This window comes from Heteronotia binoei, chromosome 1 (genome assembly GCF_032191835.1).
Source record: "Heteronotia binoei isolate CCM8104 ecotype False Entrance Well chromosome 1, APGP_CSIRO_Hbin_v1, whole genome shotgun sequence".
Lineage (NCBI taxonomy): Eukaryota > Metazoa > Chordata > Lepidosauria > Squamata > Gekkonidae > Heteronotia > Heteronotia binoei.
The window spans coordinates 182389038-182414836 of NC_083223.1; the positions used below are offsets into that span (position 1 = coordinate 182389038).

At 39.8% G+C, this 25799-nt stretch overlaps 1 protein-coding gene across 1 annotated transcript in view; it reads right to left on the minus strand.

Annotated features, from left to right (window-relative positions):
• Nucleotides 1-25799, minus strand: part of KIF6 (kinesin family member 6) — a 410723-nt gene that overhangs the window by 56267 nt on the left and 328657 nt on the right. Inside the window, exon 17 of the mRNA XM_060245036.1 lies at nt 788-869. Coding sequence (XP_060101019.1) covers nt 788-869 — 82 coding nt within the window. The remainder of the gene's footprint in view (nt 1-787; nt 870-25799) is intronic.

Genomic DNA, 25799 nt, shown 5'->3' on the forward strand with positions numbered 1-25799 from the left:
CCAGAGACATATACAGTGGTGTGTTGTGGGTTTTTTATACATTCCTCTAAGTTAAGACAAAGTTTGAGATGTAATTGAAGGGCAGAGAAGTGCTATTTAGAAAAAAAAATGCCTTGTGGCTTGCTAGATTGTCATGTCGAATTAAACAAATAAAATGACTGAAAACGTATAACACTACATATAAGCATGCTATGACCTACTTGGTACTGATTGGTGCTGGTTTTTTAAGAATATGTGTTTCAGCCCCATCAAAATTTCCCATTCTCCCCCCCTGCAGCAGACAAAAAAACTTCAGTGCAAATTTTAGGTCCCTTTTGCACTATTGGCAGGAACAGCATGCTGTGATCATCATGTCTTCTCTTTTCTAATCCTGACTTTGATCCTGGTCATTACTGATTAATACCCAGATTCAGTGAGGACAATAATCATATACAAGCTGGCTTGATGTGCATATTCCCTCAGTTGGGAGCCACATGCACAAACAGCTCTGCTTGCAGTTCCCTGTACTGATCCCTCACCTCAGCCTTTCAGAAAGTTAATAAATAAAATCTGCCTCCAGTTGGCAATGAAAACAGCTCTCCCTATAGGTTAGGACTAGAGACCTGGAAGATTATGGAGCAGAGAAAAATGGCACACTCCCCTGTAATGGGTTAGTTAGCTATCTAGCCAGATTTACATCCCCCCCCCCCTTGCTGAGTCAGAACTCATGTATACTTCAGAAGAGTTAATAAATATATATGAAAGATGTGTAGGAAATGTAAAGTTTTAAAAACAAGACAGACTGAACCTGATTTTCTCCTCTTCAATTTGTGCCCGAAGTGCCTCTTCTACTGAATCGTGTTCATCCATTTTTTGTGGACTGCCAAGAACTGCAAGGTATAATCTGTTTCAGCAATTGTTATAAAACATCAGTAAAGAAAAGCATCTGTTCAATGAAATTGCCTCATGTGATGGGCAGAACTGTTTATGTTTCTCACCTAGAAAGTCCTGTGTCCAACGAAGGAATACATTCCAACCTTACTATTTGCAGACTTAAAAAAAAAAAGTAATATTACAAAGCCTTTGCTGGATTTGCCTCAGGGCAAGATCAAAATCTAATACTCCATGTAAAAATGTACCTAGTTTTCTATATTGTGAACATACTTTGTAGGTTTGGGATGGTACTTGACAGCTTAGTCAGTGTCTGTGAACTTTTAAGACACAATAATCACAGAGATTCTTATCATGGGGAAAGAGAAAGCTAGGGCGATCACCAAGACCTAGCAACTTTTATGTATCCCTCTCTATCAAGCACCAAGTTATTCTGTTAGTTGCTCACTATCCCATTTTTAATATTGACATGCTCACTAAGGGATGAAATTCTTCAGATGAAATTGTTCTTAAGGTCTTGCATGATTTTTTTAGCCTAGTCTGCCTTATACTTTTCTCCCCTGTCCCCCCACCAGTTTATAGATTTGGCCCACATTCACTGTTCTCTGCCAATGACAAGTTTAACAATGATTGTGCCTTTTGCCTCCGCCTCAAGTACACTCTAAGCCTTTTTCACCAGCCCTTGAGCAAGTTGTAGTTATCTTACAGAGAACTATAGTTGTCCTGGTGGAGGTAGGGAACCAGGTCTGGAGAGCCACTGTTGTAATTGTTGTACCTTTCATTGTATATCACATCTTTTAAATGTTACATTTTAAATAGGGGTGTGAGGGTGTACTCTCATGTATCGCTGAGGTAAAGCAGGCTACATTCTTAACAGACAGGAATACAATGTCAAAACATATTTGATAAGTCATAGATCAGAGACTAGATCAAAGAATCATAGAGTTGGAAGGGGCCATACAGGCCATCTAGTCCAATCTCCTGCTCAATGCATGATTAGCCTACAGCACATCCCTGATAAGTGTTTGTCCAGCTGCTGTTTAAAGGCTGCCAGCAAGGGGGAGCTCACCACTTCCCTAGGTAGCTGATTCCACTGTAGAACAACTCTTACTGTAAAGTTTTTCCTTATATCCAGCCATTACCTTCCTTCCCTTAATTTAAACCCCTTATTGTGGTCCTATCCTCTGCTGCCAACAGGAAGAGCTCCCTGCCCTCCTCTACGCGACAGCCCTTCAAATACTTAAAGAGAGCAATCATAACCCCCTCAACCTCTTCTCCAGATTGAGCACTCCCAAGCTCCTCAGCCTTTCCTCCTAGAGCTTGGGCTCCAGGACCCTGGATAATCCTTGTCCCTCTTCTCTGCATCTGCACCATTCTATCAACATCCTTCTTGAAATGAGGCCTCCAGAACTGCACACAATACTCCAGGTGTTGCATGACCAATGCAGTGTACAGTGGGACTATGACATCTTGTGATTTGGATGTTATGCCTCTGTTGATACACCCCAAGATGGCATTTGCCTTTTTTTGTTCTTGCATCACACTGGCCGTTCATATTTAATTTATGGTCCACCCATATCCCAAGGTCTTGTTCACACACACACACACCTACCCAGAAGTCTATCCCCCATCTAGTATGTGTGTTCCTAATTTTTGTTACCCAGATGTAGAACTCAGCACTTATCCTTGTTAAATTGCACTGCGTTCACTTCCACCCACTTCTCCAGTGTGTTCCAATCTTGTTGAGTTCTCTATCTTCTGGTGTGTCTGCTGCTCCTCCCAATTTGCTGTCATCTGCGAATTAATGAGTAAGTCCCTCCACACCCTCATCCAGATCACTGATAAAAATACTGAAAAATACTAGGCCCAAAACCAAGCACTGTGGCACTTCACTGGACACCTCCCTCTATTCAAATGAAATGTAATTGACAACTACTCTTTGAGTAAAGTCCTTTATGCTTCATCTATATAATTATATTGTCCAGCCCATCTGTTAATATCCTTTTTTCTTTGACTGATTTTATTATACAATTTATTTTCCTTAATTGTTTTATTGTATTGATTGATTTTGTTTTATTGTTCTGAGCGGCCTTAAGCAGCATAAAAATGTCCTAAATAAATAAATAATCAACCCATTTATTTAATTAAAATAAAGTAAAGGGAAATTAAGGTCAAACAAGATGTGTAATTATCTATACGGAAGCCATCATTTTGATATTACATGTTCTTCAAGAGTGTCTTCATTCCTAAGGACATCATCATTTACTGAAATCTGAAGATGTTGCATGCATTTATCTACCTGGGAGGTTATATTGGCAAAGATATGACGTGGAAACTTTTCTGTGGTAGAACAACTGAGAAATTGTTACTCTCTGGAATTTCCTTTCTAAAGAGGTTGGATTAAGCTGCTTTGTGAAGGTCTTTAGGAGAAAGATTTCTTTTCATATTTATATTTTGGCTGAAAATTAATAAATTGTTTCACATGCTTTCTATCTTGTATTGTTTTAATTCCATTTTAAATGTCATATGGGGGTGTTTTTTGTATATTGTCTTGGGTGGAGCTCTAGCTTGGAAAGGTGGATACATTTTTTTAAAAAAAGGCTGAGCCAGGTTGAAGTATTTAAATTTCACATTCATTGTGAGTTTTAGCAATGCAAGGAAACATGAAACCGTGCAACTGTGTATAGAATACCAATCTTATAGGAGTTTTTCTTGCAAATATTAGTGAAAATGACTCACGACCTTAATGTCATGCAAGAAAAAAGTGCAGAACAAAAGATATGTAGCACAATACATCTTCCATCTCAATCATTCCTTTAGCCAAGAAAATAAATTATAAATCAAACTACCATTAGGTTAAAGGACTGCACTCTAGATTTAAGGAAAGGAATTCTGGCTGGAACACCAAGGTATTAATGGCCCTTATTTGCTTGTCAGCACTTCAGTTAAAACCATTAATCTTTAGTTATAGCACCAAGCAGCTTTAAAAAAAATAGATTGAACCAATTAATTTCACTGAAAGTACATTAGGTCAAATGTTTTAATACAGGCAAAAAGCCAAGGAGAACACTGCCACATACAGGACTTCCATTACACACGTTAACATTATCAGGATTAGCCAGAGCTGGGAAGACATTCAGTGCTTTATTGTGGATAATTTTTCAAGCTTCACAAATTAATTCTAAATAAATGCAAATTGTATGTAAGTGAACCAAACAGAAAAATCATTAGATTTATATAATTACTAGGAATAAGGCCCACTGTGAAGAAAAATACAATGGGCTGTACAAAGAGGTTCTAGGTGAGTGCCTCCCCACCTTTGCTGTCTTCCCATCCACCCAAGTGAAGGCATTCACTCCCCTCCACCCTTGGTGTCTTCCCACCCCACTCCACCTACCCAGCCACCAACCACCTCTTCCTTTCAACTATCCCAGAATCCTTGGCACTCCACTACTCCCCCACCTGTGATATTTACTCACCCCAACCCTTGCTGTCTTCCCATCCACCCACCCACCAACGCTTGGCCTTCACTCACTCCTCCCCCCCCACTCTTGCTGTCTTTCTATCCACCCCACAGCTGAAACAGATGCTGGCTCCCCCCCCTTGTGCGTGTTCCTGTGTCTGTGGTGTCTGTGGTGCGTGTTCCTGTTTCTGTGGTGTGTGTTCCTGTTTCTGTGGTGCGTGTTCCTGTGTCTGTGGTGGCTCAAAGCTCTGAAAGAGGCCCATAATGGAGATAAGGAAGAATAATTAATAGGGTTGTAGATGGGCATGGCAATGGTCACACAGAGGCTGAAGCTCAGCATTCCTTCTGTTTGCAGTGCATTGTTGCCATCTTTTCCTGTCCTATTCAGTGTTGTGGCATTTAGCATCTGCATGAGCCTGTGGTGTGATCTGGGTTTTTTGGCCTGACATGGTTGTGTCATGGTATACCATAGAGTATGCACCTCAAGGCAGTCATTTTCAGTAGGGGAATTGATCTGACTTCAGCTTTCCGTATCCTCCCCCCTTCCCTTCGCATCTCCTTCCTCCTACCCAAGAAAAGTACAGCCTTTGTCCACAGTGTGTACCAAAGCAGGAGGGAAGCAATCTCAGCAGGGTATAATGACACAGAGTCCACCGTGCAAAGCAGCTATTTTCTCCAGAGGAGCTGATCTCTGCCATCTGGAGAGCAGTTGCAATTCTGAGTGATCCCCAGCCTTCACCTGGAAACTGGCAAAAAAATAATTCCCCAAGAGAAAATGGCTGCTTTGGAGGGTTGAATCTATGGCATTGTACCTGTCTGCAGTCCCATCCCTCCTCAAATCCCAGCCTCTCCAGGCTCCACCCCTCAAATCTCCAGGAATTTCCCAACCTGGAGTTGGCAGCCCTATTCTTCACAGCCAACCATCAACCTACCTTTATCTGCTCCTTTGAACAGCAATAGATCCTGCAGGGCCCTGATCTCTGCCTGGAGCATGTTTCAGTTGGGGCCAAGGTAAAAAAAGCCCTGGCTCTGATTGAGGCTAAGTGGATGTCCTTGGGCTAGGGCCAACCAGAATATCTTGTTCCATGGGGGCACATATGGGGAGAGGTGATCCCTCAGGTATTTTGGTCTGAGGCCACACAAGTCTGTTAGTACCAAAACCTTGAAACAGATCTGGTATTCAATTGGTAGCCAGTGCAGTTGGCAGTGCACCAGCTGAACATGGGTCCACACCATCAGCAGGCGCAGCGCCACATTCTACATCAGCTGGAGTTTCCAGTTCAGTCACAAGGGCAAGCCCACATAGAGCGAGTTACAGTAGTCAAACAGCTTTGCATCTCCTCCCCCCTCCCTGCAGCCTCTACCTAGGAGAAGGACACTCTTTCGCCATAGTGAGGACCAAAGCAGCTTCCATCAGTCTCTGTATGACAATCCTGTGAGGTAGGTTAGGGTGAATGTCTGTGACTGGTCCAAAATCACCCAGTCAGCTTCCACAGCAAGAACTTGGGTCTGGCGGACCCTGCTCTAAAGCACTAACTCCTATGCCACACTGGCTATCATAGGGGAGCTGCTGCTGAACAGTAGCAAGCAACCAGTCATAGGGTAGCCAACCTCCAGGTGGAACCTGAAGATCTTTTGGTATCACAACTGAACCCCAGACAACAGATCTGGGATGGACTCTATGGCATTATATTCAGTTGAGGCCTCTCCCTTTACTGAAAGAACCAAACTTGGTTGTCTAGTAACAGTCACTGCCTCGCAGCTTCCCCAGTGGCCCAATCCTCGTCTGTCCTAGGGCAAGGATGAGGGGAGGAGAGAGGGATGGAGCGACAGGAAAGAGGAAACTCTCCTGGCAGGGCCAAGTCTTGCTGCCTAGTCACATTACCACCTTCATTCCATCTCTTTGCCATCTCCCCACTACTGCTGCCAACTTTCTCTTCTGAATGCCGCAGACAGTGGTTAGGTGACAGCAGGCAGGAGAGAGGAGCAGACTCAACCAATGGAATGCAATGGAACTTGAGTGGCAGTTGATGGGCCAATAGCTGATGCAGTGAGTCCTGACCAATACATTTGGGCTTTCATATTATAAGGGGATTTTTCTGTAAAGTAGAAGAAATAGTATATTGCATCAAGTAACCAGTTTGTTTTTTTAATTGCCAACAGAGAAAAAACATGTTATGCTAACCTCTCGGTTCAGTCATTAATACATTACTGTTTTGGTTGAAAAACATTTTTTTAAAAAAGTGTTCTATCATTTACTTGAAGTACGTCTAAAGGAATCAAATTCTGTATAAAATTTCTGGTGATCTACTGTCATTAACACAGACTGTTTATGATGCTGAGTACAACTGGATGTTACATACTATATACAGGGGTCATTTTGTAGAAGAAGAGGCACCTGAGCTCATCAGCACAACTCATTTACATAATTTGCATATGCCACACACCCGACATCACCGGAGGATATACAAAATTATATCAGCTCAGTATCTACCTTAAAATGCTTCTTGAATTATAATTGTCATCATAAAACCTTACTCCCATCATACTTTTAAATTTTCTTTCTCCAATGTGTCCACAGTGGCATGATGAAGATTTCCATCTTTCTGCTTTATATGTTTTGGTCATTTTCCCATTTTTCGTGGGGAAAAATATTAGAAAGTTTGTCAAATCTTCAAGTTCAGCAAAATTCTCACAGGTGGTTTGAACAATGGAGCCCAGAAGCAATTTTTTTGGGGTGTGGGGTTTAAGAAAGAAAGAGTAAAATAAAATTTAGAGGTTCTGGAGCTCTGCTCCTGTGAGCGCCTGCCCAAAATGAGGCCTGACTATATATGTGTATGTGCAAGCTTATAAAATGTTCCTAAATCTTTTTAACCACTTGATTGTGCAGTCTTACAGTATGTTACATCAAATTTTGTAGCAACTTGGCGTTCCTAAAACTTCCTGGTGAGAGGCGCCTTTGCTTTGTGTATGTATATGTTTATATGTGTATGTGTGTGTAAAATTACTTCAAGTCAGAGATGACTTATGGTTAAACTGTAGGATTTTCAAGTCTAGAGACACTCAGAAGTGGTTTGCAACTCTGGACTTCCTTGGTGGTCTCCCATCCAAATATGAACCAGGGGTGACCCAGTTTAGCTTCTGAGATCTAACAAAATCAGGCTAGTCTGGGCTATCCAGGTCACAGTATATACAATTCCATGTTTATTTAAACAATAAGTTCCTACAATATTTTTGTACCCATCCCATATTTTGGAACCATCCAACTTTTGATCCATGGGCAAGTAATATCCTGCAGAGCTACTCAGCTAAAACATTGCAGCTTACTCCAACTGACATTTCTGCTATTAATTTTTAAAATTTCTAAACAATTCAAACATCACTGGATATGCATGTAATCAAGACTCCCTCACTGTCACATGAAGGATGTTAGCACAGAAATGGGTTTCCAGAAATGGGGAAATTTGGGAACATCCAAATGACTGAAATTCATTGACAGAAGTTTCAGAACTAACAAAATGAACATTATACGATCTATGGATGGAATTGTATAAATGCATGTGGTTGGATCCTAATAAGTCCAAACAGAGTTTTGCTTATAAAATTGATTTTCATGCCTCATCCTTCCTGCTGCAGTTCCCTGAAACCCATATAGTGGGTCCTGAGGATTCGGGGGCCCTTGGAAAAAGCAAGAGATATGGCATAGGAGACTGCCATGGGGGAAATTCTTGGAAATTGCTGATTATCCCCACCCCAAATGCAAGTAACATTCATTCTGCTCAGACATGCGATATATTTGTGTCTCTCTGTGTGTAAAATTACTTTAGCACATGACCAGTAACTTGGATGTTTTGAAAACCAATAACTCATATTCACAAAAGATAACTAAAAAGTTATTCTCTGGTAGAATATTATTACCCATCTCCCACCAGTTCAATTTGCAATTGATTATCCCAGGTGGTGTGGCCTAATATGCTAATGAGTGTGTGACCTAATATGCTAATATTATGGGCTGTGGTCTAATATGCTAATGAGTTCCTGCTGGGCTTCTTCTACCAAAGAAAGCCCTGGACCTAGGTATTTGCCTACAGCAGTGAGTCGGGTGTGTGTGTGTGCCAAATTAGGCTCTCCCCGTGTGACTTCAAATAGAAAAACACTTATTTGCATTAATTTTGCCAGCCTGAATCATTTTCCCTCGACAGAGCACTGTTTTTTAAGCTGATAATTTTGTATGGCCTGCGAATGATGTTATAAATATCCAAATGGCCCTTGGCAGAAAAAGGGTTCCCCACCCCTGCTTTAGAGAGCCAGTTTGGTGTAGTGGTTAAGTGTGCAGACTCTTATCTGGGAGAACCGGGTTTGATTCCCCACTCCTCCACTTGCACCTGCTGGAATGGCCTTGGGTCAGCCATAGCTCTGGCAGAGGTTGTCCTTGAAAGGGCAGCTGCTGTGAGAGCCCTCTCCAGCCCCACCCACCTCACAGGGTGTCTGTTGTGGGGGAGGAAGGTAAAGGAGATTGTGAGCCGCTCTGAGACTCTTCAGAGTGGAGGGCGGGATATAAATCCAATATCTTCTTCTTCTTTACTGGAACCACAAAACAGGCCAGTTATAATAGAAAATAAGTTTTATTGTAGAAAAATGATAGGATTTGAAAATATACATTCAGATCAAAACATTTACACAAGATATTGGAATGAAAGGCAGCAGTAGCAGGTATAATAGAGAGGGAAGAAGTAAGTATGGAGGACACATTATGTAATCCGCCCTGAGCCCAGATGGGAAAGGGCAGAATATAAATCAACCAAATAAAAATACATAAATAAATAGATAAATAGATAAATAAATAAATAAATGTAACCGGAGAGCAGACAAGCCTGCAGGTAGAAAAGGGGATGGGTATATGCAGCAACCAGCACCGTATGCATCAAGACCTGATATACATATCAGGGGAGTCTGTTACCTGGACGTCCAATAGAGTCTCACTGAGCTCTAGTAGGGGTGACTTTTAATACTATTTTAGGGGATGTGAGTGTACATTCCTGAGATAGGAGAGAGGAAATTTCCCAGCTTTGAACCTTGATTTCCAACATTCACTAAAATGGGTGGGAAGCATCCTCTCAGGATGTTTTCCCAGGTGCAAGATGGTTAACTGATAGTGATCTGATTGATTACTGATTTAATTATACACTTAGAAGCAATAATTTTCCTTCAATAACCCTGGAGTGAGCATAAAACTTCTTTACCAGAGAAGGACAGATGTAGTTTGTTTATACTGACGGGGATGAAACACACTGAAGATATGAGCTAGAGACAGAGAGGCATCACAAAGCAATATATTTTGGGAGCTTTTCACACTCCAAAGACATTCGTCCCAGCTGGCCTCCATACTTACCAAGAGTAGGAGTGTGTGGGGGGGGATCAGGGCATAGGTTGTGTAGGTCAGGTCTATTTTGTCATCTCCTTGCAGGCCCATATTATAGGTTACAATTTGTTTATATCTCTGTCTGTTGAGACACAGACACACACAACCAGCATCCATTGTTCAGGTGCCCTACTATTATTATTCAGCAGGTAGCGGTGAGCGTTGCACACAGTGTATTCATAGGTGTGTTCCATTGTGGGACACTCAGGGGCTGTTACACCGAAGTGAGAACAGGAAACTTCTAGAGTTTAAAAAAGATGCAAACATCCCCCGTTTTGGTTCAAAGTCACATTGCACATGCCCAAAAGGCCATGTCTCCTGCTCAGTCCTATCCAAACTGGCAATGCTGCTCTGAAAAAATTACCAGCAGTAGAGAAGGTAGATGGGCTGTGTGAATGTACAGATGCACTCAAAGAACAACAGTTATGGCCAGAGCCTTTTTTGTAGAAAAAGCCCAGCAGGAACTCTTTTGCATATTAGGATACATCCCCTTTCATCACCTTTGTTTTGCACAGGGCTTTTTTTTTTGTAGAAAACGCCCAGCAGGAACATATTTGCATATTAGGCCACACCTGATGCCAAGCCAGCCAGAACTGCGTTCCTGTGCAAAAAAAGCCCTGGTTATGGCTAAGCAACCTTCTTTTACTTCTTTGTGGTTTCTGTGCATCACACTGATGGGTGAAAACTAGCAAGGCTGCTAGGAGAAGAATGGCTTGCCCAAAAGTAGCACCTCTGCAGACTTTCACTTTGAGTGTATAGTTTATAGGCTGTGTCCATGTATCTACTTAAGAGAGTTCAAGGCATGCAAGACTGCAATAAACCTGAAGGAGTCTGCTTTAGGACAAGGAGGTGGTGGTTTACATGCCAGCTGGCAGTAAAGTTCAATAGTAAGTGAAATCCAGCAGCTAAACCTTTGTGAGAACACAGGTTGCCTCTTATGATCACTGGCATATAACGAAGCAGGCTGGCAACTTAAATGAAAAATACAGGTAGGATGATATCCTGGTTGATAAGAAAACTGGTTACAACCTTAGGAAGGAAGATACTGAGGCATAATGTGAGTTAGTGGAAGTTAAAGAGCTATGGGTCAGCCCATAATACTGCTAGTTCAGACACATGGCATGCACAGCACTAAAAAGATTTAGGGTTGCCAAGTGTCTGGTATTGTTTCAAACAGTCCAGTATTCCTATGGACTCAGGGAGGGGGCAAACCCAGAGAAAATACACAACATATAAATGTCCAGTATTTTTAGGGCTGAGAAGGAACTGGATCTTGGAGTAGGCTTCCCAATCCCCAGGTACCAGCAGGGGATCCCCTGGTTTTTCAGGCTCCTTCCCACCCCCAGTCAGTTGGTCAGTGGGAAGAAGCCCTGCCCCAAAAGCCACCATGTGCCTTTCCACTTTGGAAGCCTAGAAGAAGCTTGAAAACTGCTTGCTTTTTAGGAGGTGTGTATACCTTTAAATGTGTAGGAGCCAAGCTGAATGGGGGTGGGGCAAACCGGCAGAACAACATGGCTGCTCCCAGTGAACTACTAGAAAGGAAAGGAAACCAGCACAACAAACAGAGGGTTTGTTTTACATTCCTTTCAGGAGTTGTTTGCACAGTAAAATACAGAGTAAAGAGTAAACTAGAACCTTTGAGTTTCCTGTGTTAGTCTGAAAAACTTGACTGAATATACAGCAGATGGTTACATTCAACAACTCTATGAGTAAACTGCCCCAGTAAGATCACAAAAGTGTGTGAGTGAGAGAGAGAGTGTGGGGGGAAGAGAGAGGGGGGGGGATGTGCAGCTGCTGGGGGATAAGGAAAGGAAGACTGTATTCAGGGGAACTACGCTGCTGTATTTTTATTTATTTATTTTAAGGAATGTGAAAGTCTCCTGGCTCCATTCCCAAAGTCCCCAGATATTCTGAGTTAAACTTTGCAACCCTATCTGGAAGGCATAACTTGTAGATGGCAGCAGCAAAATGCAGCAAAACTTATCATCTGCCAGGGCCTGAACCAGTTGCAGCAACAGAGGGCTCCACCTCTCTCCTTTTCCTCTCCTCATGCTTGTAAGTGATTGCAGGCCTTGTTGGAGGCTGGAAACAACCAGCCACTATCTTTTCTCTAGCATACTGATGCTGCAGATACTCTTGCAGCATTCTGGGAAGCAAGTGAGTGTATCTCCCACATGCCACTGCTTTGTGCAGCTGACTGTAGTTGGTCAGCTTCCAGAGCCAGAGCACTGAAATAAAGAAAATATAGGAATTCACTGAAGAGTTATACAAAAGAGATGAACGGATGACAAATTCCTTCCAAGAAGAATCTTTTGAAGAAGAACCTACAGTTATAAAAAGTGAAGTGAGAGCTGCACTGAGAGCAATTGGGAGAAACAAATCACCAGGAGCAGACGATCCATCAGTAGAGCTGTTCCAAGCCACAGAAATGCAGTCAATTGAAATTTTAACAAGTTTGTGCCCACAAATACGGAAAACAAAACAACAAGCCACAGACTGGAAATGTTCAATTTACATGCCAGTTCAAAAACAAACAAAAAAAGACGTCAAAGACTGCAGCATCACATTAATTTCCAACATGAATAAAGTGATGCTCAAAATCTTACAACGAAGATTGTGACCATATATGAAACAAATGCCAGATGTTCAAACTGGATTCCAAAAGGGAAGAAGTGCTAGATATCATATTGCAAATATATGTGGGATACTGGAGCATATAAGAATTTCAGAAGAAAGTCAGCTTGTGTTTCATAGTTCACTGCAAATATTTTGATTGTGTGGATCATGACAATCTATAGCAGTTTTTAAAAGAAACAGGTATTTATCCAGAAAGCACTTTCCTGGGGGCACCTTCTTGTGGGGAGGGCATAATTTGGATACCATAAATCTGATCCTCACTATATGTGGAGGGCAAGTACAAGAGAGTCATCTGGAAATCTCCTGTGAGTTTGGTACCTCTAGATTGCACAAGATCAGTTCTATACACCCCTGACCCTCCTAAACCTGTGTCATTGACCGGTTCATTCTGATCAGGAGGTTCAGGAGTGTATTAAACAGATCCTGTGCAAGCTAGAGACATCAAAGTCACGGGGGGCCTCCCCCGATGCTACTTAACATGACCTCCAAGTTCTGCCCCTTCACTGCTTTGAAGTTGGGTAAACATTTAGACTGAGTAGAGACAGTTTATCTGGAAATGTTATCAGTTCACAAGCCACCCCAAACAGCCGGAAGGTTTGTGGAAGATTCTTTCTGGTTGACCTTCTACAAGCTTCATTTCATGAATCATGAAGTGGCCAAAATTCATCATTAACAAGGCTGTTAATGATAGTATGTTTTGGAGGTCATTGATTCCTAGTGTCAGCATAAGTCAAAAGTGACTTGATGGCACCTGTGAAGAAATGCATTTTCTCATGGAGGGAGGCTGGCAAGCAGCAAGCATCCCCTTGTCTTCGAAGTTTTCCCCCCCTACAGGCTGGGTGGGAGGATGTCTAGAAGCACTGGTCTGCTCATACTTCCCCCTTCTCTAAGCAGAGATAGAGGTGAAGTTAGTAATTGCTAGACAGGTTATAGGAAAGTGCTTCCTGGAGACAACAGGAAAAGAAACCTTGACCTGGGCTAACTGGGGTCAAGGGGGAGGGGAAGAATTGGGGTAATGGAAAATAGCTCTCTCTCCTTTGGGATGCAGCAGGCAGGAGGACTCTGAGTTGGGCCCTACAAGCAGGCAGCCATTTTTGACCATGTGGTTAGGCTTGCCAATCCCCAGGTCCCAGCGAGGGTTCTCCCGCTTTCTCAGACTCCTTCCCGCTCCCAGTCAGCTGGCCGGCAGAGGGAAGCCCCGCCCCCACAGCCACCATGTGCCTTTCCACCTCCGGAGGTTGGAAAGGCTTCCTCTTGGGATGGTGTGTCTGTGGCTTTAAGGCTGAATGGGAGCAGGGGGAGGAGACAGAACAATATGGCCGCTCCCAGTGCCTGTGAAAGCAGCCCAGACCCTCCATTGGTTACACAATCTTTTCAGAGGTTGTTTGCATAGGAAAGGTAAATGTGAACCTTTGGTTGCTCTGTGTTACTTTGAAGAAGTTTGAAGTCCAGCAACTCATGAGTAGTGATGCCAATCCCCCGCTTCAGAGTCGTCAGAAACAGGGGGTGGGGGGAGGGAAATGTCTGCTGGGCACTTCATTATTCCCTACGGAGATCGATTCTCATAGGGTATAATGGAGAATTGGTTTAAAACATTTTTTATTATTCTGCAACATTTTATAATATTCAACTGTTATTAAATGTTTAATACCGATACATTGCATTATATTTTCTACCTCTCTCCCCCCCTTTTCATGACCTCCTCCGGTGCATTTAAAAAAAAAAAAAGGTAATTTGACATTTTAAGAATCTTCATTAAAAAAACCCTTATAATTATAGTAAGTTAAAAATAAGGAAAAGACCACTAACTATGATTATTATCTATCTTCGTTATTATCCTTAAAAGAAAGGTTATATTTCCGTAATCACATTTTATTCACTAAAGTCCATTGACGTTTTCTCTAGCGTTTAACTGCTGTCAAAAATCACTAAATGTCCTTTCACCTTCCATTGTTTTTCAACATACTTCTGAAATTTTCCCCACTCACTAAAGTTTTCTAAATCATATTCTTTTAAGATTCTAGTCAGCTTGTGCATTTCACTCCAATGCATAGTTTTCATAATCCAGTCCCACTTTTCTGGTATTTTGTCCTGCTTCCACATCTGCACATATATGTCCATGCAGCTGAAAGCATGTACCAAAGCATTGTTCTGTCTTGTTTCGGAAAACTTTCCATTTGTAATCCCAACAAAAAGATCTCTGGTGCCTTCTTTATATTATAACCCCAAATCTTTGAAATCTCTTGCTGAATCATTTGCCAAAATTGTTTTGCCATTTCACAAGTCCACCACATGTGGTAGAAAGATCCTTCATGTTTTTTACATTTCCAACATCTATCCGACACCTGATTATTCATTTTTGACAGTTTCTTAGGTGTCATATGCCACCTGTAAAGCATTTTAAAACAGTTTTCTTTAACATTATTACATGTTGATATCTTCATAGAGTTCTTCCATAAGTGCTCCCATTGTTCCATCTGTATTTCTTTATTTATATTTATCGCCCATTTTATCATTTGAGACTTGACCACTTCATTTTCTGTAGACCATTTCAATAGTAGTTTATAAATTCTCGAAATCAACTTTTCATTATCGCCTAACAGCATTCTCTCCAGTTCTATTTGATCTTGTCTTACTCCATCATTTCTAACATCTTGTTCAAGCAAACTTTTAATTTGTTGCAATTGAAACCAATTATACTTATATTCCAGTTCTTCCACCAATTTTAACTCCACCTTACCGCCATGGATTTTTAACAATTGTTTATATGATAACCATTTCTCTTCATTTATATCTGAATATAACTTTATTACTTCTGTTGGCACAATCCAAAGCGGTTTCCTCTCATCCCCAAATCTTTTGTATTTCAACCACGTTTTTAACAAATTACTTCTTATGTAATGATGTAAGAAAAAACCATCCATCTTGCTCTTCCCATAACATAGATATGCATGACATCCAAAAACATTTCCATGGCCTTCCAATGCTAATAATTTTCTATTTAAAAACGTTATCCATTCCTTAATCCATACCAAGCATACTGCATCCTGGTATAATTTTAGATCTGGCACTTGGAAGCCTCCTCTCTCTTTTGCATTGGTTAAAATTTTCATTTTAATTCTTGGTTTCTTGCCAGCCCATATAAATTCTGAAAGTTTTCTTTGCCAGTTATTAAATTGTTTGTTATCCTTCACTATTGGAATTGTTTGAAACAAGAACATAATTCTTGGTAATACATTCATTTTAATTGCAGAGATTCCTGCTTGATGTCATGGAGAATTGACGTGCTTCTCATCGAGGAGCAGACCAGGACCTCTGTTTTGGGCAGAGAAGGGTTTTTTAATGCCTGCTGCCTACATATTCTAGACAAGGAGATGGCTATGACATGCTTTTGGAATTCTGAGGAGATTTACTTTGGCTGACGAGGCATCCCAGTGGGGTTCCCCAGGGAAGAATTGCATTCCAACGTCTACAGAGACATCTGGGGTCGTTAAACTGATATAAATTCACCATGAGCCAAAGCTTCTTTGGGACTAATTAATAGCTACTTTGAAAGGAGACGGTGCTTGAAAGGATTACGATCTTTAAAGGTAAAGATCTTTATCTATCACTCCGGGACTAAAATAAGATTTATTTGGAGAAAAAAAACAAAGGTCTGGATACATTTAAATTATATTAAAGTAAAGAAGAAGAAGGAGGGGGTAAATTTGAAACTAAGAGAATTAGAGAATAAGGTTAAAAAAAGGAAACAGAAAATTGTGTTGCATACTTGCGGCTGGGCAACCCCCTCCGAGGCAGAACAGAGCTGCAGATCAATAGGACATCACAGGAAGTGGCGTCATAAGAGTATCGTGAGACTTCTCAACCATAGAAAACGAGACTTCGTGGCAAGACAGGAAGGAAGCGGCCATTAAAAGAAGGGAAAACTGTAAACCTCCTAGCCTTCTCTAGGACTACAATCATAGAGAAACATCGGTGGCCATTGAAAGAAGGTAAAAGTTTAAAAAATTAATATCTTGGCTTTGGAGCTTCGGAGAAAGGTGATTTTGGGCTCATTTGAAAGGGCATGCTCCATTCTATAAGACTGTGCTGTTAAAAAGTGATTTGGTGAGTTCAACTTTAAAGCCTATATTCACAATGGGAAGGCAGTGATGTCAGCCCCAAAACCAGGACAAAACAGATCCAGACAAGGGCTAAGACATTGGAAGAAGTGAAAAAGAATAAAACACAAGATCAAATGGATGCCATGGAGGCAAGATTGGTTAAAGTAATATAAGACTCTATATCTGAATGTAAGAAGGAACTAAAAAAAGACATAGAAGTTCTCACTAAGGAGTTTCAAGCAGCGAAAAAAAATGCTGTAAGTTGAAGAGAAAATGAAAGACCATGATGTAAAAATGAAAGACCATCATGTAAGAATTAATACAGTGGACTCCACAATTAAAAAAATACAGGAGAAAGCAGTACTACAAGATTACAAGTTAATGGAAAACCAGATACGTCTGAGAGGGGTGCCTGAAACTGATGAGACTGACTTAAAGTCGTATATAATAAAAAGCATTGCTGAATTTTTGGGAGATGATTCTGATGAGACCAGTTATTTTTATGACTACATTTACAGGGTCAATTCAGTCTATGCAAAGAGAAATAAACTACCAAGGGATATGGTAGTGAGATTTGTGACAAGAGACTTGGTTAGTAGGATTTTAAGTAAATAATTTGAGAGTAAATTGGAGGTGGATGGCAATAGTGTAAGAATTATGAAAGAATTGCCAAGGAAAGTTATAAATGACATAAGATTGTATAAAAAGCTGACTGACAAGCTGAGAGATAGTGAAATAAGATATCGATGGATACTTCCTGAAGGTCTGGGTTTTGAATATAAGGGGAAGAGGTTTACCATCACAACCACTCAAGACATGGAGGAGTTTTTGCAGGAGCATAAAGAATTTGAGGGTACAGATTAAAAATAGAAAACCACGATGGATTACAAATTAATATCTTGGAGTGTAAATGGACTTAACTCACCACAAAAAAGAAGGGCAACTTTTCATTGGATTGGGAAACAAAAATGTAACATAATTTGTCTACAAGAAGTACATATTAAACAAATGGATTACAGATTTTTATGGAATAAGCAATTAGAAGTGGAATTTTGTTCATTGGCTAAGGAGAAAAAAAAAAGCTGTGTTTTTTTTTTTATGTGAAGCAAGAATTGGACCCAAAATTGATTTTTAAAGATAATGGCAGATTTATTGCTGTGGAAGTGATGTTAAACAATAAAAGGACTTTGTTATTGGGACCATATGCCCCAAATGGAGCAAAAGACTCTTTCCTTAAGGACATTACGCAACAACTAGATCAAGTGACATATGATCAAATTATGCTAATGGGAGACTTTAATGGAACGGTTAAGAATATTCTGGACAGATCTGGGAAAAAGAATAATGAAGGAAAGCTACCAAAGTCATTTTTCAAACTAGTTAAACAAGAAAGTTTGGTGGCTATTTGGAGGGAGCTTAATCCTAAAGTACGGGACTATACTTTCTTTTCAGCAAGACATAATTCTTTCTCAAGGATCGATATGTTATGGATTACAAAAAATCTGGGATTTACAACAACAAAAAATAGAGATTCTTCCTAAAATAGGGGCAGACCACAATCCATTAATGTGGTCTGCTAAACCCATTAAAAAGACTTTAAAATGGTGGATTAATAAAGATTTGCTGCAGGAAATGGTGGTAGTAGAGTCTCTGGAAAAGGAGACTAAATCTTTCTTTCAAATAAATAATGAGGACATTCAATTTCAAACGGTATGGGATGCATATAAAGCAGTAATGAGGGGCATCCTAATTACAATGAATAACAAAGACAAAAAAACCAAAGATAAACAAATGATAAATTTGCAAAAAAGAGATTGGAAAGGAGAAAGAGCTTAAAAAGAGACCTAGGAAAAAGAAAATCATAAGGGAGATTACAATATTACAAAGTCAAATGAGACATTTGTTAAACAAAGAAGTGGAGTGGAATCTAAAATGGCTTCCTGTTTGGCTTGGAAGGCAGACTGAAACTCCCTATTAAGGGGGATTTTTATTTCTCTGTTCAAAGTATTAAAGACCTCTTCCGGGGGGTCTATGCCTATTAATTCTAGTTAAGAATTAATCCAAGATGACGTCAAGACCCTTGAGCTGTTGATATCGATTTGGAAAGGTGGGGAGCCACCTTTTTTAAATCTTGATGTCCAGCGTTATTAGAGGGATGTCAAATCAGCATCTGCAGAGGATTAAAAGTCATTAATTTGACTTAAGCCTGTCGGAATCCAGACACTTAAAGAAAGGACTTATAACTGTAAGATGATGATAAGCCGAAGTGCCAAGAATATCTAATTAAGGTGCTTTTGATTTACATTTCTACTCTTAAGACTTTCTAAGCTTATCTAAAAATTGCGGGAGTTTATAAACAGAAGGAATTGAGGAGTGACCGGAGGAAGTTGGTTGCCTGCCAATTTTGAACTTTTAAAACTTTGTTTATTTGGGGTTTGGCAAGGCTCGGGAAAAGAGAAGGATGTTTTGAAGAGTTGCGGTGGATGATGAAGGAGTTTTCCTTCTGGGGATATTATACACTTCTACAGGCTTTAAACATTATTGGAATTTATAAATGATTTGAGTTGAAAGATAACTGAATTAATGAAGATGGCAGCCTCCCAGAACTGAGTTTAACAGCTTTGAAAGAGCTAGGAGAAAAAAGAGAAAGATTTTCTGAACATTAGTAGCTGGGATCAGTGACGCAGACGAATTCTACATCCCTACCAATTCCAAAGACTGCGATATTTGATACGTGAACAGAGCAATTTGACCCAGGAAGTTAAAGGTTTTGACCAATTAAATAAAGTCTGTAAGGATTATAAAAGCTGTGACATTTGAACCAGGAAGGAATTAAAACAAAGATCAAGAAGGACCCCTCTAACTACAGAGAAAGAACGAGTGCCATTTTAAAGGGAAATAAAACTGTCAAATTGGTTAAAAATCAATATCTCAGCTTGGGAAGCTAAGAGAAAATGAATTGTCCCAGAGGTACCCGTTGGATTGCGGGGTTCCTCAGGGAGCAGTTCTATCCCCGATGTTGTTTAACATCTATATGCGCCCTCTTACCCAGATTGCCCGGAGATATGGGCTGGGCTGCCACCAGTACGCTGATGACACCCAGCTCTATCTACTTATGGACGGCCGGCCTGCCTGTGTCCCAGAAAACCTGGACCTGGCATTGCAGGCCGTGTCTAGATGGCTCAGGCTGAGTGGGCTGAAGCTAAATCCGACGAAGACAGAGGTCCTTTGCCTGGGTCGCTGTGGTCCGGGGAGGGAGATTCCCTTACCGGCCCTCGACGGTGTGCCTCTGTCAGTGGCACACAGGGTTAGGAGCCTGGGGGTGCTACTGGAGCCTACCCTAACTATGGAGGCCCAGATAGCAGCCACTGCCAAGTCCGCATTTTTTCATCTTAGGCGGGCAAGGCAGCTGGCCCCTTTCCTGGAGGACGGCGACCTGGCAACAGTGATCCATGCAATGGTCACCTCGAGGCTGGACTACTGCAAAGCCCTCTACATGGGGCTGCCCCTGTGTCGAACCCAGAAGTTGCAGTTAGTGCAGAATGCCGCTGCCCGGCTGTTGTTAGGGCTCCCTAGACGGGAGCACATTCAGCCGGGGCTTCGGGAACTGCACTGGCTGCCGATAACATACCGAGTTCGGTACAAGGTGCTGGTTATGACCTTTAAAGCCCTTTATGGTCTGGGACCTGCCTACCTTAGGAACCGTCTCTCCCCACATGTTCCCCAGAGAGTGCTGAGGTCGGGGTCTCAGAACCTCCTTGTAATCCCTGGGCCAAAGGAGGCCCGTCTGAAAGCGACCAGGGACAGGGCCTTCTCGATTGCAGCTCCCTGTTGGTGGAATCAGCTCCCGGAGGAGGTGAGGGCCCTGCGGAACCTGGAGCAGTTCCGCAGGGCCTGTAAAACAACCCTCTTCCGGTTGGCATATAATTAATTGTGATCAGAATGCCGAATACTAAATCTCAAACATCAGATTACTGAATATTGGAAATTGAAGGACTGATTTAAGGAAAATGTAGCATAGTGTATACCGATGTGAGTTTTATGTATTTTTAGGTTTCTATGTTTTTATTGTATAATTTTAATCATATTTAAACCGATTTCTGTTAGCTTTTACTGTTGTAAGCCGCCCTGAGCCCACCTCGGTGGGGTAGGGCGGGATATAAATCGAATAAAATAAATAAAATAAATAAAAAATAAATAAAGAGAAAAACAGGACTAGTTTTGTTTGACATAGCAGACCCTAAGCTACTGGATTCTGTGTGGAACTTTGATTGGAAAAATTTTTTTAGTCTTGGTGGGTTTTTTATATGTCAGAAGGAAGGGTAACCCGTGCAAGGGCCCACTCATTTGACAAAATGCAATCTCAATTTGACGCCCTGGAAGTGAAAATGTTAAAGGCAATGGATAAGATGCAATTGGCAATGAGAAAAGATCTAAAAAAGGAAGTTGGAGATCTCAGGAAAGATATTGAGGGCTTTAAGGATGAGATTAAGGATAGAGTTAAGGAGGTAGAGGAAAAAGTGGATATACATGCTTCTACCTTGTTAAAACTTCAAGAGAAGGTTACCATACATGATTGCAAGTTGATGGAAACACAAGTTCGTTTGAGAGGAGTACCTGAAGGGGAGGGAGCAAATCTAATGGATCACATGGTGAATATTATTACTGAATATTTAGAAGAAGATCCTGAAAAATTCAGAAGTATGTTGGATGGCGCTTACAGAGTTAACTCAGCATATGCAAAGAATAACGGCCTACCAAGAGATATTGTTATAAGACTAAGGTCTAAAGATATAGCAGGGAAAATCTTAAACAAAGGTTTTCAAAAAGATTGGATCATAGAAGGGAGCAAAGTCAAAATAATGAAAGAGCTACCAAAACAAGTGATTAATGACAGGAAGAAATACAAGAAGTTAACAGACAAATTACGTACAGAGGGCACAAGATTCAGATGGATACTACCTGAGGGTCTTGGCTTTGAACAACATGGAATAAGGATTACAATAAAGAGCGAACAAGAGATGTATAGCTTTTTTGAAGAGAATAAAAAGTCTACATCATAATGGAGTACAAGTTACTATCTTGAAACATAAATAGACTAAATTCACCACAAAAAAGAAGAACAACATTTCATTGGATTAAAAAGCAAAAATGTAATATAATATGTTTAGAGGAAGTTCATATACAACAAAAGACTGTAAACTTTTGTGGAATAAAAATTTGGGACTGGAATTTTTCTCATTGGCGGAACAAAAGTAAGGAGGGGTAGTCTTTTATATTAAAGAACAATTACAACCAAAACTAATATTTAAAGATAAGGAAGGAAGATATATTGCTGTAGAAGTGATAATTGAGGTGAGAAAAACGTTATTATTAGGATTATATGCGCCCAATGGAGCGAAAGATAAGTTTTTTAAATAAATTAATCGACAATTAGATGAAAAGACATATGACCAAATTTTGATGATGGGCGATTTCAATGGGACAATACAAAACAATATTGATAGATCAAGTCAAAAGAAGAATGACAAAGAGGGGAAACTACTAAACTCTTTCTTTGAGTTGGTCAAACAAGAAAATTTGGAAGATATATGGAGAAAATTCAATCCTGAAGTAAGAGACTATACTTGCTTTTCAGCTAGACATAATTCTTTTTCTAGAATAGATATGTTATGGGGTTCCAAGACTTTGGGCCTTATAACTAAAAAAGTAAAGATTCTACCAAAGGTTTGTGCAGACCATAACCCAATATGTTGGATTACAAAATTGCAAACGAAAACAAGAAGATGGAGAATTAACGAGGACTTACTACAAGATAAAGATATTGTGACATTTGTAGAAAAGGAGACTGCGGCTTTCTTCCAAATAAATGAAACTGATGACATGGAATTTCAAACAGTATGGGGCACTTATAAAGCAGTAATGAGAGGAATATTTATTACATTGAACAATAAAGATAAGAGGGCTAAGGAAGAACAGCTGTTAGCATTACAAAATGAAATAAGTAAAAAAGAAAGAAAATTGAAAAAAAGGCCTGGGAAAAAGAAATTAATAAAAGAAATTACAATATTACAATCACAAGTAAGACACTTGCTGAATAAAGAACTAGAATGGAACTTAAAAAGTCTGAAACAGAAATCGTTTGAAAGTGCGAATAAACTTGGAAAGTATTTGGCTTGGCAACTGAAGAAAAAGAAAGAAAATAAAACCATTAATAAAATTATGGCTGATGGAAAACCAATAGTAGATCAAGATGGAATTAAAAGAGAATTTTTAAATATGATGCAAATTTATTTAAGGGTGTGAAAATAAAGAAAGGAAAAATGGAAGAGTATCTACGTAATTTTCAAGTGGCACCTTTGACTGAGTACATGAAAAAAACTTTAAATGACCCAATAGAGAAAATTGAAATCGAAGCAGCAATAAAAGCAATGAAAGAAGGTAAGGCCCCTGGGCCAAATTTTATAAAATCCTCAAGGACGAGATAACACCCAAACTGATGAAATTGTTAAATACGATAAGAGAAAATGGAAAAATTCCAAATACTTGGAAGGAAGCTGTAATTTCTTTGATTCCTAAAGAAGATAAAGATGTCACAAATCTAAAGAACTATAGACCAATTTCTTTGCTAAATAATGACTATAAGATCTATACAAGAATTTTGGCAGAACAATTGAAGCAATATTTGATTAATTTTATAAAAAAAGACCAAGCCGGATTTCTTCCTAAAAGACAGATAAGAGACAGTGTAAGAGCTGTTATAAATGTTGTGGAATATTATGAGAAACATCCAGAAAAGGAAGCAGCTTTATTTTTTGTGGACTCAGAAAAAGCCTTTGATAATTTAAATTGGGACTTTACGTTTGTAGTAATGGAAAAAATAAATTTAGGGGAACATTTTATAAAGATGACGAAAGCAATATACATGGAACAATATGCAAAATTGTGTATAAATGCAGATCTCACAAAAGAGTTGAAGGTAAGCAAAGGTACAAGACAAGGATGTCCGTTATCACAATTGTTGTTTATAATGACTCTTGAAATTCTACTACAACAAATACAGAATGACAATGAAATAGAAGGATTAAAAATTAGAGGATTCTCTTATAAATATAAAGCCTTTGCAGATGATATTGTGTTTATAATAGAGAATCCGATCCAAGTGTCACCGTTGCTGTTAACTAAGATAAAAGAATATGGAGAATTAGCAGGACTATACATAAATAAAGAGAAATCGAAATTTTTATGTAAAAATATGCAACCAAATAGACTTAAAGAATTGCAAACGGTGACGGGTTGTGAAGTTGCGACTAAAGTTAAATATCTTGGAGTGGAAATAACTATGAAGAATATTGATTTGTTTAAAAATAATTATGAAAAATTATGGTGTAAGATGGACAAAGATTTGATGACATGGAATAGGCTTAACTTGTCCTTATTGGGCAGGATAGCTGCAATAAAGATGAATATTTTGCCAAGAATAATGTATTTGTTCCAAACTATCCCGATTGTGAAAGATACCAAACAATTTAACAAATGGCAAAGGAAAATTTCTGATTTTGTATGGGCTGGAAAGAAACCAAGGATCAAGATGAAGATTTTAATAGATGCCAAAGAGAGAGGTGGTTTTCAGCTCCCGGACTTAAGATTGTATCATGATGCGGTCTGTTTGACATGGATCAAAGATTGGATAATGATGTTAGATAAAAAACCTTTATGGTTAGAAGCTCATGGGAATAAATTCGGCTGGCACGCATATATGTGTTATGGAAAGAAGAAGAGGGACGGCTTTTTCTCTCACCATTATATCAGAAATAGTTTGTTAAACACGTGGATAAAATACAAGAAATATGGCGACGAGAGAAAGCCGCTTTGGATAGTGCCAGCGGAAGTAATAAAAATAACAGCTGAGTCTGATGAAGAAAGAGCGATGTCATACAATCAACTGCTTAAGATTCAAGGAGACAAAATTGAATTAAAATCTGCAGAAGAGTTAAATAATAAATATGATTGGTTTCAGATGCAACAAATTAAAAGCTTGATGGAAAATGATATTAAAATGGATGGAATTAGACGCGAGCAAACAGAATTGGAAAGGATCCTGCTTGGAGATAATGAAAAATTAATATCGAAAGTATATAAATTACTATTGAAATGGTTTACAGAAGAAGAAGTAGGAAAACCTCAAATGGTAAAATGGGCAATTAATGTGAAATACAAATGGATACATGGGAGCACCTTTGGAAGAACTCGATGAAGATTTCAACCTGTCAGAGTATTAAGGAGAACGGTTTTAAGATGATGTATAGGCGGTACATGACTCCGAAAAAGCTAGCTAGGATGAGCAAATAGATGTCGGATAGATGTTGGAAATGTAAAAAACATGAAGGCTCTTTCTCCCATATGTGGTGGACTTGTGAAAAAGCGAAGGAGTATTGGAATATGATACAACAAGAAATCTCCAAAATTTTGGGCTATGACTTTAAGAAAATTGCAGAGACTTTTTTACTTTGATTACAATTAGAAAAATTTCCAAAGGAAGACAGGACTTTAATTTGGTACTTGCTCTCAGCTGCTAGGACATTGCATGCGCGGCTTTGGAAACAAGGAACAATACCAGAGAAATGGGACTGGATTGTGAAAGTTTTATCGTGGAGTGAGATGGACAAATAAACCAAAAGTTTAAGAGACTATGATTTAGACTTATTCAAAAAGGAGTGGAAGAAATTCAAAGGATATATGGAGAAAGAGTGGAACGTAAAAGGACACTGGACAATTTTTTAGTATAAATCAAAAGTATTATATTTTGGTAGATTAGTGGTACCTTTAGAATTAACTGGAAATTTATAACTTCAGGGAAGTCAACATTGGAGGGATGGGGGGTGAAATATCATATGGTTTAGTATAAGAAAGAGTTAATTAAATATTGTAACCATGTGTTATTAATAAATTGTTAAAACACAACAAAAGTCTTTTGAAGGTGCGAATAAACCTGGAAAATACCTGGCCTGGCAAATGAAAAGAAAAAGGGAAAATTGTCACGGCTGGGGCCGGGTCAGGCAAAGTCCAGAGGCAGTCCGAGGTCTGTAGCCAGTAAGCAGGAGGGTCCGAGGCGCCAAATCCGAATCACTGTAGAAGTATCGCAGGTCTGAGGTCCAGAAGCCGAGGTCAGGGAGTCCAGAAGTCCAAAGCCAAAGTCAGGGAGTCAGGAACCAAAGTCAAGCCGGAGTGGATGCTAGAATGTCAGGGAGATGACTAGTTGCTTCCACAAAGCTTCCTCCCAAAGCCCACAGCTATATAGCCC